Genomic DNA, 15,076 nt, shown 5'->3' on the forward strand with positions numbered 1-15,076 from the left:
TCCCTAACATCTCTTTCTGCCAGCAGTGAGTGTGACCTATTTTAGCAATAAAAGGAAAAGTTCTCTGGTGCCTGGATACCCCTTGGCACTGGCAGCACAGCATTTGCTCATCAGACCGAGAAATGCACTTTTTAGCATTCGCCTGAAGAAAATAATTTTTCCCAAAGCCAATTCTCAAAGGTAAGAGGAAGGGGAAAGGTTTGGGAGGAAGCAGGGTGGTAGCAGAGCTGTCACTGCATAAGGTCCAGATACAGCTCAGGCTGTGAGGGGGCCAGTGTGGCACACAACCCACCATGCTCAGCCTCTCCAGCCCAGAGGAACCATCCTCTGCTGCTGAAAGCTTCCTCTGAAGTGCAAAGGAGGTGATTATTGATCCAAACAGGCTGTCCACAAGCACAATGGTGTCTGCCCAACTTCCTCCTCAAAACCCTGCGAGGAGCTCATTGCAGGTTTAAGAAAAAAATACCAACAACATAAACTAAACAATAACTCCTCCACAATCAGCTCTCCTGCTGAAGATAAGGTCAGTAATAAAAACCTGGCTGAATACATGCATTTTTATCTTGCCTACAGGGATGCAACATGTGCTGAAAAGACAAATGCCCTTATTGTTCCGAGACAGTCTCACTGCCATCCATCTCTCAGAAGCTGCTGACTTGGCCTTTTGTTTCAGGAGGTGACCACAGTGCACGTGGCCCCTCGTTGGAAGGCACTGATTCCTGCTGCCATCCCTGCACCGAGGCCATGGCTGCTGCCAGCACTGATGGCATCTGTACCAGCTGCACAGCACTGCACCCTCCTTGACGCCCTCTCCCACCTCTCCAGCAAAGCAGGGCTGTCAGCAGTGCTTGGCTGCCCTGTCTGAATGTGCCATTCATGGAGCAGTCACGTCTCGGTGAGGACAGCTCTCAGCTGTTGTGGCTTCCCGGTCATCTGACCAGTGCCGGGTGCTGGAGCCAGCTGCCAGCCCTCTCCCCAGCAGCCAGAGGTGCCCACAGAGCAGCAGCACATCCACTACAGTGCTCCTTTTCAGCCTCTCCCCATCACAAGACTTTTGTCCCAGTCGCATCCAGGCGCCTTTCAGTCGGGAGTGACCCGTCTGCCCTTCCTCCAGCCCCCACGCCTGGTGCTGGGCTTCCTGAAGCCATGAACACACACCCAGGGTGAGCAGCTCTCTGCACACAACAAACACAACCTTTCTACCACAAAAGGCACCAGGTCATTTAGCTCATCCTCCCTGTCTCTTCTGTAGCCCTCACCACGTCCCACCACACCTGCTCCCATACAACACCCACAACCTATCTGCAGGTCCACATAGGGCCCTCTCAGCTTTCCATGTCCCCTACTCTTCCTTACACCTCCACAGCAAATCCTTCACTTGCTCAGTATTTTGAACAAATGCTTTGACAATGACAACCAGCAAAAGTCCCCAGTCTTGCAGAAGGTGCCTCCAGGGGCTGGTGGGGCAGGACGATCAGAGTCAGGCCTGAAGCACAGAAAAAGGCTCCAAAAGTGGCTATGGTGGCTTTGCCAAACCACGTAAGCAGTGGAAGTTCTTTCTTCCCCTGTGGATTTACAATCATGAGAACAACCAAAAGCAGAGCATCACCTTCTGCATCAAATCATGGCCCAAAAGGAGATTAGAGAGCAACCACAGAAGTTTACGTAGCTTGAAATAAAAGAAGTGTTTTGGATAAAGGCTATATCCTAGGGAAAACAAAATTTAAATACAAACTGCTGTAAGCCAACTTCTTCCCAGCAATGGGAGGGAGACCCTAGGGCAGGGAATTAGGTGTCCTGTTCTTTCACCTCCATGCTCTCCCAGTCCCAGAGCAGAAAGCCAATTTCCCGAAATCCACCGCTGAGCTGCTCAGAGCTAATGCAATCTGTCACTGCAAAGGAACTCAAGAGAGACAGCGCTGAGCTCTTGTGACAGACCTCATCAGAGCCAGTATTTCCAAGGTACGCCTTTTATTTTCAGGTCATTCATTAAAGCATTAGCTGGAGCCCAGCAGGCAGAATTCAGGAGCCCCCTCGCTCAGCTGGCAGCAGGAGTTTGTTCTTTGTGCTCGGAGGTGCTGCACCATAAACTCTTCAGTTTCTCCAGTTCCTGGACCACTGACACAGACTGGCATTTTGCTCCCAGGAGACAAAAGTGTGAATAACTACTCCAAGGCAAACCACCACAGCAGCAGTAAGGCACAGTACAGTGTCCCTGTGCAGGCTTACCTGGTGCCACTGTGCCACACCGACCGTGTCACCGTGGAGAGCAGCGAGCTCCTGCCATCCCCGGAGCCTGCGCCTCCCGACAGCACCTTCCACAGCAGGACACCACATTGAACTCACCCTGCTCAAACTGCTGGGAGGAGGAGTCTGGGCAGGGAAGGCACTCCATTCCCCCCAGGCCACTCTTTGGCTTGGACACCAAATCAACACGCAAGTTTGCACCAACCTCTTGTCTCTGGTTCACACAGACAAGGAAGTTATTTATCATGGGCCAAAGCAAACGAGCGATGGGGCTGGGACGCTCCTGCACAAGGGCTGTGTTGAGAATGGGGAGCTTAATGAAGGAACTGCTGAGCTGCTCCCAGGCAGGGGAGGTGGCACAGGAAAAGCACAATAGTCTCAAAGCTGGAGCAGAGGAGTTTAGGAGGGCTTAAGCTCACCTTTCCATCCCACATGAAGCTGTGTGCAGGGAATGGGGGCAAACAGCAGGAAGGCGTCAAAACAAGCCTCTGGTTTAGTAGGGAGGGAAAAGTGCTCACAAAGGGAAATTCAAGTGATGATGGAGCACCAATTTCACATGAATGCGTACACACCCGTCCTACCAACCCCTAATCCTATTTAGCATCTCTAGTACATAAAACACTTAAAGCACCACAAAAACAGAAGCTGTTTTGTCAAAGAGGCTGCTGCTTGAGGACACCTTGTGTGCCCTGACCCCCACCATCTCCAGCACCTGATACCACCCTCCTGGAAAGCCCAGCCTGCACTCAAAGGCACACCATTCCTGCTCTGAAATGTCAGGGCACTAACAGGAACAGGAAGGCTGGTAAGGAGGTCACAGCAAGAAACTGGATTCACATATGAGGAAAAGAGGGGAACCCTTCTGTTCCCAGGGAATATTGATCATGAAGAGGTTTTAAAAAGAAAGGGGGACGTGCACAACACAGGAAAATTGATCTGTTTACAGAAAATATCTGCAGGTTGCCTGAAAATGAATATCCTTCATGTGAAAGTTTCCTTTGAGAGAGCATGAACTTTGGACACATTAGAAGGTTAAGAGCGTAAGTAATGTGTTTTTTCACCTTTAGTTAAAGGTCACGGAGCATTCAAACAATTCCTCTGTTTCCAAGCTGAACATGACAGAAGTCAACTGCGCACCCCAACATTACAGCTAATGAATATGGAAAACATTTCTGTTTTCCCTGCACTTTGGCCAAGAACCACTCTGTGCCCTTAAGAAGAAACTGCTGATTATTGGAGGTTTTAGTTTTACCTCAAGAAAGTCAAACAAACCAGAACCTTTTCACTAAGCTTCCTTCTTCCCGTTAAAAGCATGTTGACTTGTCAAAGCTTTTTGCAAGTCATTGTCTAGTAAGGCAGAATTAAATTTAGGGTCATTATAAAATTTTGCACCCTTTTCACATCACACCCAGCCTTCCTAACAGCTGTTGGGACCAGATATTTCTCAGTGAGGAGGAAGAGAAGGAAGACACCTGAGTTTGTTGCTTACCCTGTGGAAGCACCCGTCTGCTGCGTCAGCCATTGGAGAGAGCTCAGTCTGGGTCAGACCCACGGGTTCACAGCCCTGCCCAAAGCTGGCAACCAAGAGTGAAACCAGACAACAAACATCCTCACTCAACCAGTACTGCTCTCCTCTGCCAGCTCCAAACTCAGCAGTAGCTCGTGGAACATGCTGCTGGGAGGAGGTGCCCATATGTACAAAGCATATTTCTGTTTGTTTACTTGAAATACACTTTTTTTCCCCATTTTGTTGGATATTCCCTTAGGTTTTATGCAATGGGAGAAGAAAAATCCCCCAGCCTGCTTCCACTGCCTCCTGCCCCTTCACAACATCTCCTCTCACTTGCCTCATCTGTGAAATCAAACAGCTGCAATCCTTTAAATCACTTTTCATAAAGTGTCTCCAAGCCTAAAATAATGTCACGGCTCATTTCTGAGCTCAGCATTCCTGCCGCGCCACATTTCCCTGGGTGCGACCGTCACAGTTGAGCTGTGATTATTTATTTATATTATAATAGCGTTTGCAGCCCTGCTGTGCTCAGCCCTGCACACGCGCCCAGGAGGTGACCCAGGGCGTTTCCACCACCAGGATAAGGATCCCTGAGCTGACGAATTCCCAATTCTCAGGAAAGGATGTCTTGGAACACAACAAACCAGAACCAAAACTTAATTAGATGCAAGACATGTTAGTGTCGGGTTGGTTTTGGCCTCTCTTGGTTTCTTCCAAACAAGTCCTCACTGTGCAAACACACCCCATGACAAAACTGACCCGGCCAAGACATGCAAGCAAATACCGCTGACTTTTAATATTAAACAGCGCAGCAACTTCAAAGGAGCTGGGCTCTCCTCTCCCAAGCAATCCCACCAGAGATCAGCTCCAGCCCCAGAGCCATGGCCAGGCTCCAGCTCACGGCGCCACCGAGCAAGAGACACGTGTTTGTGAACAGCTGAGAGCGGCGGGGCAGATCATGCAGGGACACGCTTCCAGAAACACTCTGCCTGCCCTCCCAGCACAGGCAAGGTGCGTCCCTTTGTGTGGGGCTGGCACGCTTCTGCCCACAGGAGTCTTCTGGCTTTCCATCCAAAAAAAATCTCAGCTCGGACCTCTCCTGCATCCAGACACCCAAAAAGTATCACATAACTCCGGGTGATTACATGTGCCTGTAAAAATAGCTTCTAGAAGTGAATGCCAGCAGCTTCTTCCAACATTAATACAACAGAACAGAACCAGTGTTCAGTGCAGGCTGCAGAAACCCCCAACTCCAGCCCACTGCAAACAACTGCTCTGCTCATCCTGCTGCTGCAGCACTAAGGGGAAGCAGTTGGGATTTTTTGAGACGAGGGCTCAGCACCCCAAGGACAGGAGCCATTCATACTCTGTCTCCACACTGCAGATTAAGGTTCCTTTGTTTGCTTTTAAACCACAGTCTTGCAACAACTACAGATCATGCTCACCTGGTTGCATCTTCCTCCTGCTCGGGTTTCTCATAAAAAGGAGAACTGGGATTTTCTTTTTGAGACAAATGCTCTTGGTTATGTTCCAGCCCCCAAACAAACACGCTCACAGTGATGGAAGCAAAGCTCCCATAAATCGAACCAGGTCAGCGTGTCTCATAGCCAGGATGAAAAGCTCCTTTGTGCAGCAGCACGCAGGCCCCGAGCGATGTAGATGAGCCAGCAAACGCAGCCAAGAGCTCGTCCCGCGCCCTCCTTAACGTTTCTATTTCAAAGCCTTTCCAATCTCCAGGTCTACTCCTTGTGCCACTTTGCTGAAGCCAGGCAAAGAGGGCAAATGAGGGAATTTCAGCCCTTTGCTGGCATTTTGTGTGTTTCCAGGCTCTCAAGTCAAACACTAAAATCAGTACAGACTAAATTTGACCATTCAGTAGCTGTGACTGCCAAACGCGACCCCCAGACTTCTCCTGCCTGACTTGCATTTCAGGCACCTTCCACCTCACTGTGATCCATCAAGAAGCAGCTCCAAAGACTCTTAGAAGTGTGAGCCATACTCCAGCACCTAATAAGATTCCTTTAAGCAGCCTGAGCTGACTAAAGCTGTTCCACTAAGAAGAGTTTCCTCCGTTAAGGGCTTAAACAAAAAACATTCACCCGTCCGGGATGAGCAAACACAGGCATGAGTGAGACAGCACAGAAAGGAGAGGCTGGATCCAGGTGAATTAACCTCTGTGAGCTCTGGTACATTCAACAAGACAGAGCCAAAAAAAAAAATCATCTCCAGCTTATGCCTTGATCCAAGAAGAGAAAAGATTACAGGTCAAGACTAAGAGGGGGGGAAAAGAAGGGAAAGGATAAAATGGAAAGCTCAGCAGCTCAGTTATCTTCTTGCTCCCCAGGAGAGCTGCATAAAGAGAGGCAGGTCTGCTAACAGAGGGCAGGAGGCAGGTTCACTCAGCAGTTTGCCTGGGAAGTAGCAGAGCTCTCCTGTGGGTGTGGGGAGCAAGGACTGCTTCCCAGTGAACCTACACGTGGAAGATGGTCCTTCCCTTGTGATTCAGTGCCAAGGAAAGGCCATGCCAGAAAGGGCTGGAGGGCATGTGCTCCTGCTCCACAAGAATGGCCAAACCTTCCCCTTTGCCCCCAGGCTGGATGCACCCAATCAAGGGTGCTCTTGCCAGGAGGACAAACAGACACAGGTCCTCAGAAATAACGAGCCCATGAGCACCACCACAGCAAGTGCTTAGGAAAAGGCTGGAAAGGGAGAGAAAAACTGAAAGCACCATATGGAGAAACAAAAGAGGATCCCATGAGAGAGGAACAATGAAATCCTGTACCACAGGCATGGAAATGGTCTGATTTCTCCGTAACAGCCGCATCCGAGAGCGGCGCAGCTGAACCGCTGCCCTGGCACCAGGGATGCCCCCATGGGCTCCTGGCACTGGGGATGCCCCCCTGGGCTCCCACCCTGCCAGTGGCTGGGGAAGGAAAGCTGTGGCCTATTGTACTTGTGAGGTGCCCCAATGAAGGAAGGAACGATGAATCTGACTCCATGTTCTCAGAAGGCTAATTTATTATTTTATGATACTATATTATATTAAAGAATAAACTATACTATACTAAAGGATACAAAAAGGATACTTACAGAAGGCTAAAAAGATAATAATAAAACTCATGGCTCTCTTCAGAGTCCTGGCACAGCTTGGCACTGACTGGCCATTGAGTCAAAATAACTCACCAGAAGCCCAATGAAACAACCACCTGTTGGATAAACAATCTCCAAACACATTCCAAAAGAGCAAAACACAGGAGAAGCAACTGACATAAAATTGGTTTCCTTTTTCTCCAAGGCTCCTTAGCTTCCCAGGAGAAGAATCCTGGGCAAAGGGATTTTTCAGAAACTAAGACTGGCAGTGGCCTTACCGCGTGCGGCCGGGCGATCTGCACCGGGTAGGACATGGCGTGCGGGGGGTAGCGCGGCTCGGCCGCGCGCCAGCTCTGCGTCACGGGCTGTGTGGAGCCTGACATGGCCAACGCGCCGGCGGCTGCCTCCAAATCACCAGCCAAGGATTAGGAGAGCAGAGAGCTCCTCTTCATCGTGTGTGCGCTTTCCACGTCGTGCAAGAGCTGGAAGGAAGCGGGAAAGCAGCAGGTTAGAACTCAGTCAGCCGCAGTCCTGTGAGACAACCGAGCGTCAGGGCTTGGGCTGTCACCAAAACCTCACTGCCCTCGCAACTCCCCAGCAGCCCCGTTCTCCATTTGGCACACCCCACTGCTCAGTTTTTTCTTTAGATTACTCCTATAACAGGAAGTCCAAATGTAAGATTTCCCCAAATTTATCCCACCCAATTTCCCCAGAAAGCCTTCACCCACCCCCAGCAGGACCAGGAAGCCAAACTGCCAGCTATTTCTTTGGGTCCTGCTGATCTCTAAGTCTCTTGGAGATGGGTATTTTTTTGCAGGGTGACTCAGTTTCCAAAAACACAGTCTAGAGTTTTGGCATTTCAACACAAGGCTCAAAAAGGCATAAGGTCCCTCCCCAGCCCATCCCTTTCAACCTCCACACTCTCACAAGTCAGTGCTCTTCTTTCCAAGCTGTGGCCACTTCTGCAGCCCTCTGAGGTAAGCCCTGACCTAATGGCAGGAGGGACACCAGGCACTGACCTGCAGCTGTGTCCATCCATGAAGCTACAACAAAACCCAGGGCTAAAACATGTCACACACCTTCAGTGCCACCTGGATCAGCCCTTCTGATAGGGCCAGAGTGCCAGAGAACACAGCACAGCCCTGAGGGTATTTTCACAAACACCCCGTCACCCACACGTTCACTCCTCTACCACCTGCTGCAATTCCTTAAGCAGCTGCAACAAAATCAGGAAAACCAACAAAGTGGGAAGGTGCCTCTTGGCCCCAAGGGGAGATTTACAAGTTACTGATTTTTATAGATACTTCACACTGTTTGCTTGGTGATGATTTTTGTCTGGATTACAATGAAAAAGTAACAAAGGTTTAAATGCTGCTCTTCATGGCTGTCAGTGTGAGGTGCATTAACTATTATTCTCAAATTAACAGCTAGTTAACAAAGCTTAAATTGCCTCTGCTGCCTGCCTGGGTCAGGGGATGTTATCAGGACTGATCCCAAGCAGGGATCAGCTCCCTGGGACCCATTCCCCCATCCCACCCAGGGCTGTGCATGCTCACACAGCTCCTCCCCAGTGCAGGTACACGTTATGTATGGATCTGTGCAAGGTTTTTGGCAGTATCAAACTCTTCCAGCACCACATCGGGAACAGCAAAGGAAACTTCCAGTGCTCCCAGGAGCCTCTCCCCACACTTGTGGTCTCTGTGCATGGGGAGCACAGCCAACCCCAGCCAACGCAATTTCAACTGAAACAGCAGTTGGCGTGCACAAAAACCAAAAACGGGGTGGGAAAGCTGAGGGGAAAAAAAAAAGAAAGAAAAAAGAAAGAGGAAGCTTTTCTTTTTCTATTTCTTTTCCCTCCTGCAAGACCACAGATGAGCCCGTGCTGATAAGCCCCTCGCTATCTGCTGCAGGCAGGCACAGGGCTGCCTCTCTGCTTTGCCAGCAGCCACGCACCTCACAGCCAGAAATAAACCAAACCAAGCAACTGTCCCTGGCAGCCAGGGCAAGGCAGCCCTCTCACCCAGAGGTCAAATCTTACAGAAATCATCTTCTCAGCAAATCCCCATGAAGCCTAAGGATGACAGACACACAAAGAATCACCACACTGATGGGGGTCAGGTGAGTCTCTTTGAATAAGGTATTTTACCAAGTGACAAATGGAAAAAGACAAGGTTTAGCTCTCAAGGCAGGGTGCAAAGGGACAACCAACCAGGTCCCTCCTGCTTTCAGCTCACTCCCCCCAGTTCTGCACCCACATATCCTTGCTGAGCCCCAGGGCACCTTACCTGCCAGCCCAGGGAAGCACCAGGGGCCTGGGAGCAGCCTGACCCTCATCCCAGAGGAGACAGCCTCCCCATGCAAGAGCTTGGCGTGCTCAGTGCAATCCAGCCCGGGCAGGAAAGCCCCTGTGCACACGGGGGAATTCAGAGATACCCAGAACAGGCGTATTTATACTTCCAGTATGACTGTCCCACTTCCCCTCACGCTTCCAACTGGATGGGATTTTGCTCACCCATTCCCACCCCAAGCTGGGGGCTGTGCCAGGAGCACATGGTCCAAAATCTGCTGTGCTCACCATCCAGGGAGACACCAGCACCCTCCCAGCCCTCCTGCAGTCCAGCTCTAGGGGCTCTGAACCCTTCCTGCAGCTGCCAAGGACATGTGCAAGGGGCTCTCAGGGGCTCTGAAAGCTCAGTGGGATCTGCAGTAATTTAAGGTACTTTCCCAATAACAGATTCAAACTCAGACATCTTGGCTTACAGCCACCTACAAGTTAATTAGCACATGTAAAAATACACACACACACACACACACACACACACACACACTCCAACCCAGAGTCCATGGCAGCTTTCAGCAAGCCAAGGCTTCCTGGAAGCACAGCAGGTAGACCTGACCATGCTGAGGCAGCTGTCTAGAGTAAAAGAAATAAGATGATTTTTTCCTTTAATTCTTCAGATCAGCAGTTCAGCTTAAAACACAGCACCAGGTGCAAAGCCACATGGTATCAAGCTCTAAAACACTTTAAAAGCTTTTTTGCCTTGGTCTGTGCAACTAAAAAAAGTTGACTGTCTACTAGAGGAAAAGAGACACAGGATGAAAACACAGGGGCCAACAAAACTGTCCTGCACCAAGGCACAGTGTCTGTGAGCTGTGCCCTGCATTAATCACAAGCTAGCAGCAGCACAAAAGGATTTTTCCTTAACAAGGGCAGCAAACCACCTCTGCCTCTATTGAGGATTCTCGTTAGAAGCCCTGGGAAGACTAAAGTAAAAATCACATGGTCCTTGCAGGCAGGACAGAAGCACTGCCCATGCATTCCCACATCTGCAAACAGCAGGTCACCAGCAAGGTCCCAGCACAAGCCCTGCATGTTTCTACCACAGTAGGACTGGGCTGGAGCCAAACAAGGTCACCAAAGCACTGGGGCAGCTCCACAGATGCCTCAGATCACACCTCAGGTCCCATTTTTACGCTCCGTGTGCTCAGCCCAGCCGCCAAAAACATTATGGGGGCTCCCACTGGGGAGTAAAGTGGGAGCACATCCTGCAGGACATGCACTGGTGTCCTTCTGGGTGCAGCTGGGACACCACCAGGACACCTATTCCCAGCAAAAGACACTGGGGTGCCTCCTCCTCCCAAACTCTATTAATTATTTTTAAGAGAGGAACACAAACAATAGGAACAGATTAATGGAAGAGAGAGAGAGTGCAGCCAGGCTCTTTAAATCTTTAAAATCAAACTGTTTAGTTCTTACTTTCTCAACTGATTTTGATGAAGAACAGACATTGTCTCACAGGAAAGGTATTTCCCCCCCCAGTTAGAGTCTCCATCTGAGACTGTTTTACCCACAAACCTGCATTAGCCATTACAGCACTAGGTACCAGGAGATTTATGGTCTCTGATTAGGAACAGGAGAAAGCTGGAGGTTATCACCACAACCAGAATCAGGGCTACAACATGAACCTGTGGAGGAGGAGAGTGCCTATGGACCCTCCTGTACCTGTTTATACTCACAGGATTCCACCCCACTGCTAAAGCCTCCCAAACTCCCCATCCTCCCCCTACCACCACCCTGCTTCTCCTGTTTCTCCTCTTCACGTTCCATTTACCACCTAAAATTCATTTCCCCATCACCTGTTCTCCCAATTCACACCACAAAAGCACACTACAAGCCACAGCAAGTTGCTGCAGGCTGGCCCACATGCCGAGGAGCTCTGCCCCAGCACCAGCCAGCTCCCAGCAGTGTCCCCAGCCTGGGCTAACAGGGTGCACAGCACCAGGCCAAGCACATTCATATCCAAAAGAGGGGCACAGAGGAGTCCACAACACCTGCAGCCACCTCTGGCTTCCCAGCCCACAGCACTCGGGCACAGGGCTGTACAGCTCCACCCTGGACCTTCAGTGCAGCTCCCTACCACAGCAAAGCCTACACTGATACAGGCAGCACCCTGCTCAAACCCTGCAGCTCTAAAATAAGGGGTTTGCAATTAAATCCAGCTGCAAAAAAAAAAAAAAAAAAAAAATTAATTAACATCATCCAACACACTTGTTGCTCTTCAAAGTTAGAGACAACCTTCCTGATTTGCTCTGGACTCCTCAGGGAGAGCAGGATTCCCTGGTGAGGTCTCTGGCTTGACTGGTACAACACAAATGTGGGCCAGTTGCTGTAATTACCCCGTGCCTGAGTTCATCTACCTGAAAGGTGAGAACAACAAGACACTCCCAGCTCACAGAAAATACTGGTTCATCTGTTCTCAGAGGAGTTTTAAAGATCCCAACAAAAACACATGGCTCAAGTTCAAAACACACTTTTTTTTTTTTTTTTTAAAGCAAGGACATGCTGAAATAAGATTAACAGAATATTTTGTTTCCTAAGCCCAGAGTAATGTTACTCAACTTGTGGTCTACAGACCATGGGTGATCTACAGAAGACGTTAAGAGGCAGCCCACAAAAGGCCTGCCATACCCCTTATTAAAAGGCAAATTCTACTACCACCACACCATGCAGACATGGCAAATAAGAGAAATACTGTTGGCACTCACCAGTGCATTTAACTGAAAAATATTGACAACAAAGCTCCTATTTAATTACATTAAATGATGCAGTTTTTGGAAAAAACAACAAAGTCATCTTTAATGAAATGCTAAATACACGACAATTTTCCTCCTCAAACAAGAAATAAAAGGTATATATCCTCCAGTCAACTTGTGTATTTCCAAATAAAAGTTAAGGAGACCTTTGTAATGATGCTTAATTAACACCAAGCTGTAAGATCCACCTCCAGGAGTCCAACCAACCATGGTGCCTAAAAAGCCCCAGCACCCAGCTGTGTGTGGCACAGCAGAGTGCATTGCTTGTCGGCCTCCACCCCACTGACTGCAGCTCTAGATCAAAACCAGACCTGAAAAGCAGCTAAGAGATTTATTCACTCTTGTTTAAAGGACTAGTGGAAGCAGAAATAATTTAGATGTGATGAAAATGGGTAGAGAGCTGTTCCTAAGAAATGCACCGCAACGTAACGTTAATGGATTTGTCTAATCAATATGTGCATGAAATTTTCTTGGAAGACAGTTGACATTATACACAAATATTTGTATGTACTGTATCTGTGAAGTCCTTTCAAGAGGAAAGCAGGCTGTCTGCCACAAATTTAGGGCTCTATTCAGAACAACAAAGATAACAATGTCAATGTCTGCAGCCCGGGAATCCACAGCTCAATCACAGCAGAGCACAGAGGTTTCACATTAACATTGCAGCACGGGGTCAACAGGAAAAATCAGGCACATCCTGAGCTCTGTGGCATGAAGGAGAGGTTATTTCAACCCCGGGGATCAAGGCTTGTACCTGCATAAGATCCTAAAACATTCTCCTTGCTTTGGAGGAGTACAGAAGTCAAGCCAGACTGGCAGCACCCCGCACATGATGGTCAGATCCTGCAGCTCCTCAGCTGCTCCTCCAGTATCAGTACCCAAAACAGCTCTTGTCCCATTCCCCAGCTCACCTGCTGGCAGAGGCTCTCCTCCCTTTTCTCTTTTGCCCAGATGACTTCTGAACCAGATTTTTTCCTTGCCAGACCAATGGTGAGAATGCACAAGCAATTATGGCAGCAGATCTGGGGGAAGAAGGGACCTTGCAAGCCCCATCACAGAGCTGCTCAGAGCAGGATGTTGCCCTTGTAAGAAGGTACAACTGGTCCCTAAGGCCATGGAGGGATGACAGAAGCTCAGGAGCTGAAGTCTCCCATGCTGGTTTGCTGTCTCACAGCTGCAATCAGGCTGCATCAGCTCTCCCAACCACAGCATGGCTCCACACAGAACCGGTTCCAAGCCCTGATGAAAGATGACTTCTCTGCCCTGCTCCTATCACTGCCCAAAGCCACAAAGCAGGATTTGCCACTTGCATTTCTCCTTTTCAATCTTTCCAAGCTATTTTGGGCATGGGACCCATGTTTAGCTCTGCCCCAAGATAACCTTTGCCAGCATTTGTGTACAGATCTTGGCACCGTGGCGGCACGGAGCAAGGTCAGAGTGTTGGATTTTGCCAGCCCCATTCCCAGTAGTGTTTCAAAAAGCAGGTTTGCCAGGCCAGCTGCTCCCAGCCTGATGCTTCTGGAAAGGACATGCTGACCATGCACTGTGATTCCTGTCCCTGACAGCCCTTGCTCAGACCCCAACCCACAGCAGGAGAATCTGATGAGACATGAGACACCTGCGCACCTGCCCCAGCACTCCTCCTCACCAGGGGAGCACTTGCAGGGATTTCACACACTTTAAATACATCCCAGCCCTCAGCAGAGGGGCTGCAAGTGACCTTGTGATGGTTCCCAAAGGGACATGTATGTGCTTAAAAGAACAAGACTGACCCACTTCTCTTTGCAGGAGCACTTGGCCGTCACTCCCCAGCTGCAGGGACATTCTCTTGCTAAAATGCACAAGCCACACACCAAGTGCCAGCCTGGCCATGGCACCAGCCTCAGGTCAGCATCAACACAGCCAGTCTGAGTCTTTGCTTTTCAAACCCAGTCCTAATGTGCCTCTTCTCCTTTAGTCTCCCAACTCCCATTGCTGGATTCCCCCCTTGGAATCAATCTAAAGAACATAACCACCTCCTGATTTTGCCACTGAGACTGGTAAACCATGCAGACAACGCATGGCTCTTTGAGCAGTGAGCCAGTCAGCAGGGACACGATGGCAGAGCTGCTCCTGTTATGCAACAGCATCCTTGCTCCTGTGCCAAGGCACCCACACCCTGCAAACCCATTCCCAAGCTGCTCCGAGGGAAGCAGGGACAGCCAGCACACACACGGCCACACGCAACCCACATGCCCAAAAGGGACACTTCAAGTAATTAAAGATAGTGACAAGGAACAGTGAAACAGAAATCCACACTAAAAAAAAAAAAAGAAAAGAAAAAAAAAATATAAAGGGGGGAGGTGGGATTTGGATCCATGCACAGGCCATTCATGGAACAAAGGAGTTATTTTAAGTCTGGGCTGGAAATAGAAAACAAATTAGACCATGCAAGGCCTTTGTTGAAGATGATCTGCAAAGACAAATGGAAACGCCTGGAGAGGAAATTAAAAAAAAGCCCAAACATGAAACCACCCGGGCACTGGGACTGCAAAGGGAAACAGGGCAGGGGAGTGGAGAAGGAAAGGAAAGGAGTGACAATCAGATGCCAGAAAGGAGACAGATAAGAAAACCAGTGCAGGACAGCCAAAGCAGACTAACAGAACTGACTGGTAAAACCCCAGGGATGGAAAAACAGCTGGAAATGCTCCATTTTGTGGTGGAAGCCCATCTCAAAGTCCCAGATACAGAAATGCAGGAGTAGAAACTAAAAAGCACATCTGCTGGGGCAAGATGGGCTGTGCAAAGGAACAAACCAAACCCTCCTCCTTCTGCCCAACCCCCTGTCTGGCAGCCTGGCATGCTGCAATATTCACCCTGTGCTGCCACATCCACCTGGGATGGGATCCAGGCAATTTTAACCATGGTGCAAGTGCAGACAGCCCGTTCCAGGGCAAAGCTCCTTCTCTCCCCACTTCCGACCCCATTTCTCTTTTTTCCCTGCTCACACTGTACACCATCTTACATTAAACATGGACTTAAATGCTGGAACTGTTAGGCAGTTCTAATCTCAGTTGAATAAACACACACCAGCAAGTTTAAATCATAAAACCCCACGCAATTCCTTGCTGACAATGATACTGTGTTAGCATATGG

At 49.4% G+C, this 15,076-nt stretch overlaps 1 protein-coding gene across 20 annotated transcripts in view; it reads right to left on the bottom strand.

Annotated features, from left to right (window-relative positions):
* NCOR2 (nuclear receptor corepressor 2) overlaps positions 1-15,076 on the bottom strand; it is a 226,570-nt gene that overhangs the window by 148,674 nt on the left and 62,820 nt on the right. For 11 of the 20 annotated variants that reach the window (XM_059863536.1, XM_059863535.1, XM_059863543.1 and 8 more), the window contains exon 1: positions 2,230-2,370. In XM_059863536.1, coding sequence (XP_059719519.1) covers positions 2,230-2,337 — 108 coding nt within the window. In that variant the 5' untranslated portion in view covers positions 2,338-2,370. Of the gene's footprint in view, positions 1-2,229; positions 2,371-7,125; positions 7,330-15,076 lie in introns of those variants that run through there. The other 9 variants (XM_059863546.1, XM_059863545.1, XM_059863534.1 and 6 more) reach the window with 2 other exon arrangements.

The sequence above is a fragment of the Haemorhous mexicanus genome, chromosome 19, assembly GCF_027477595.1.
Source record: "Haemorhous mexicanus isolate bHaeMex1 chromosome 19, bHaeMex1.pri, whole genome shotgun sequence".
NCBI lineage: Eukaryota > Metazoa > Chordata > Aves > Passeriformes > Fringillidae > Haemorhous > Haemorhous mexicanus.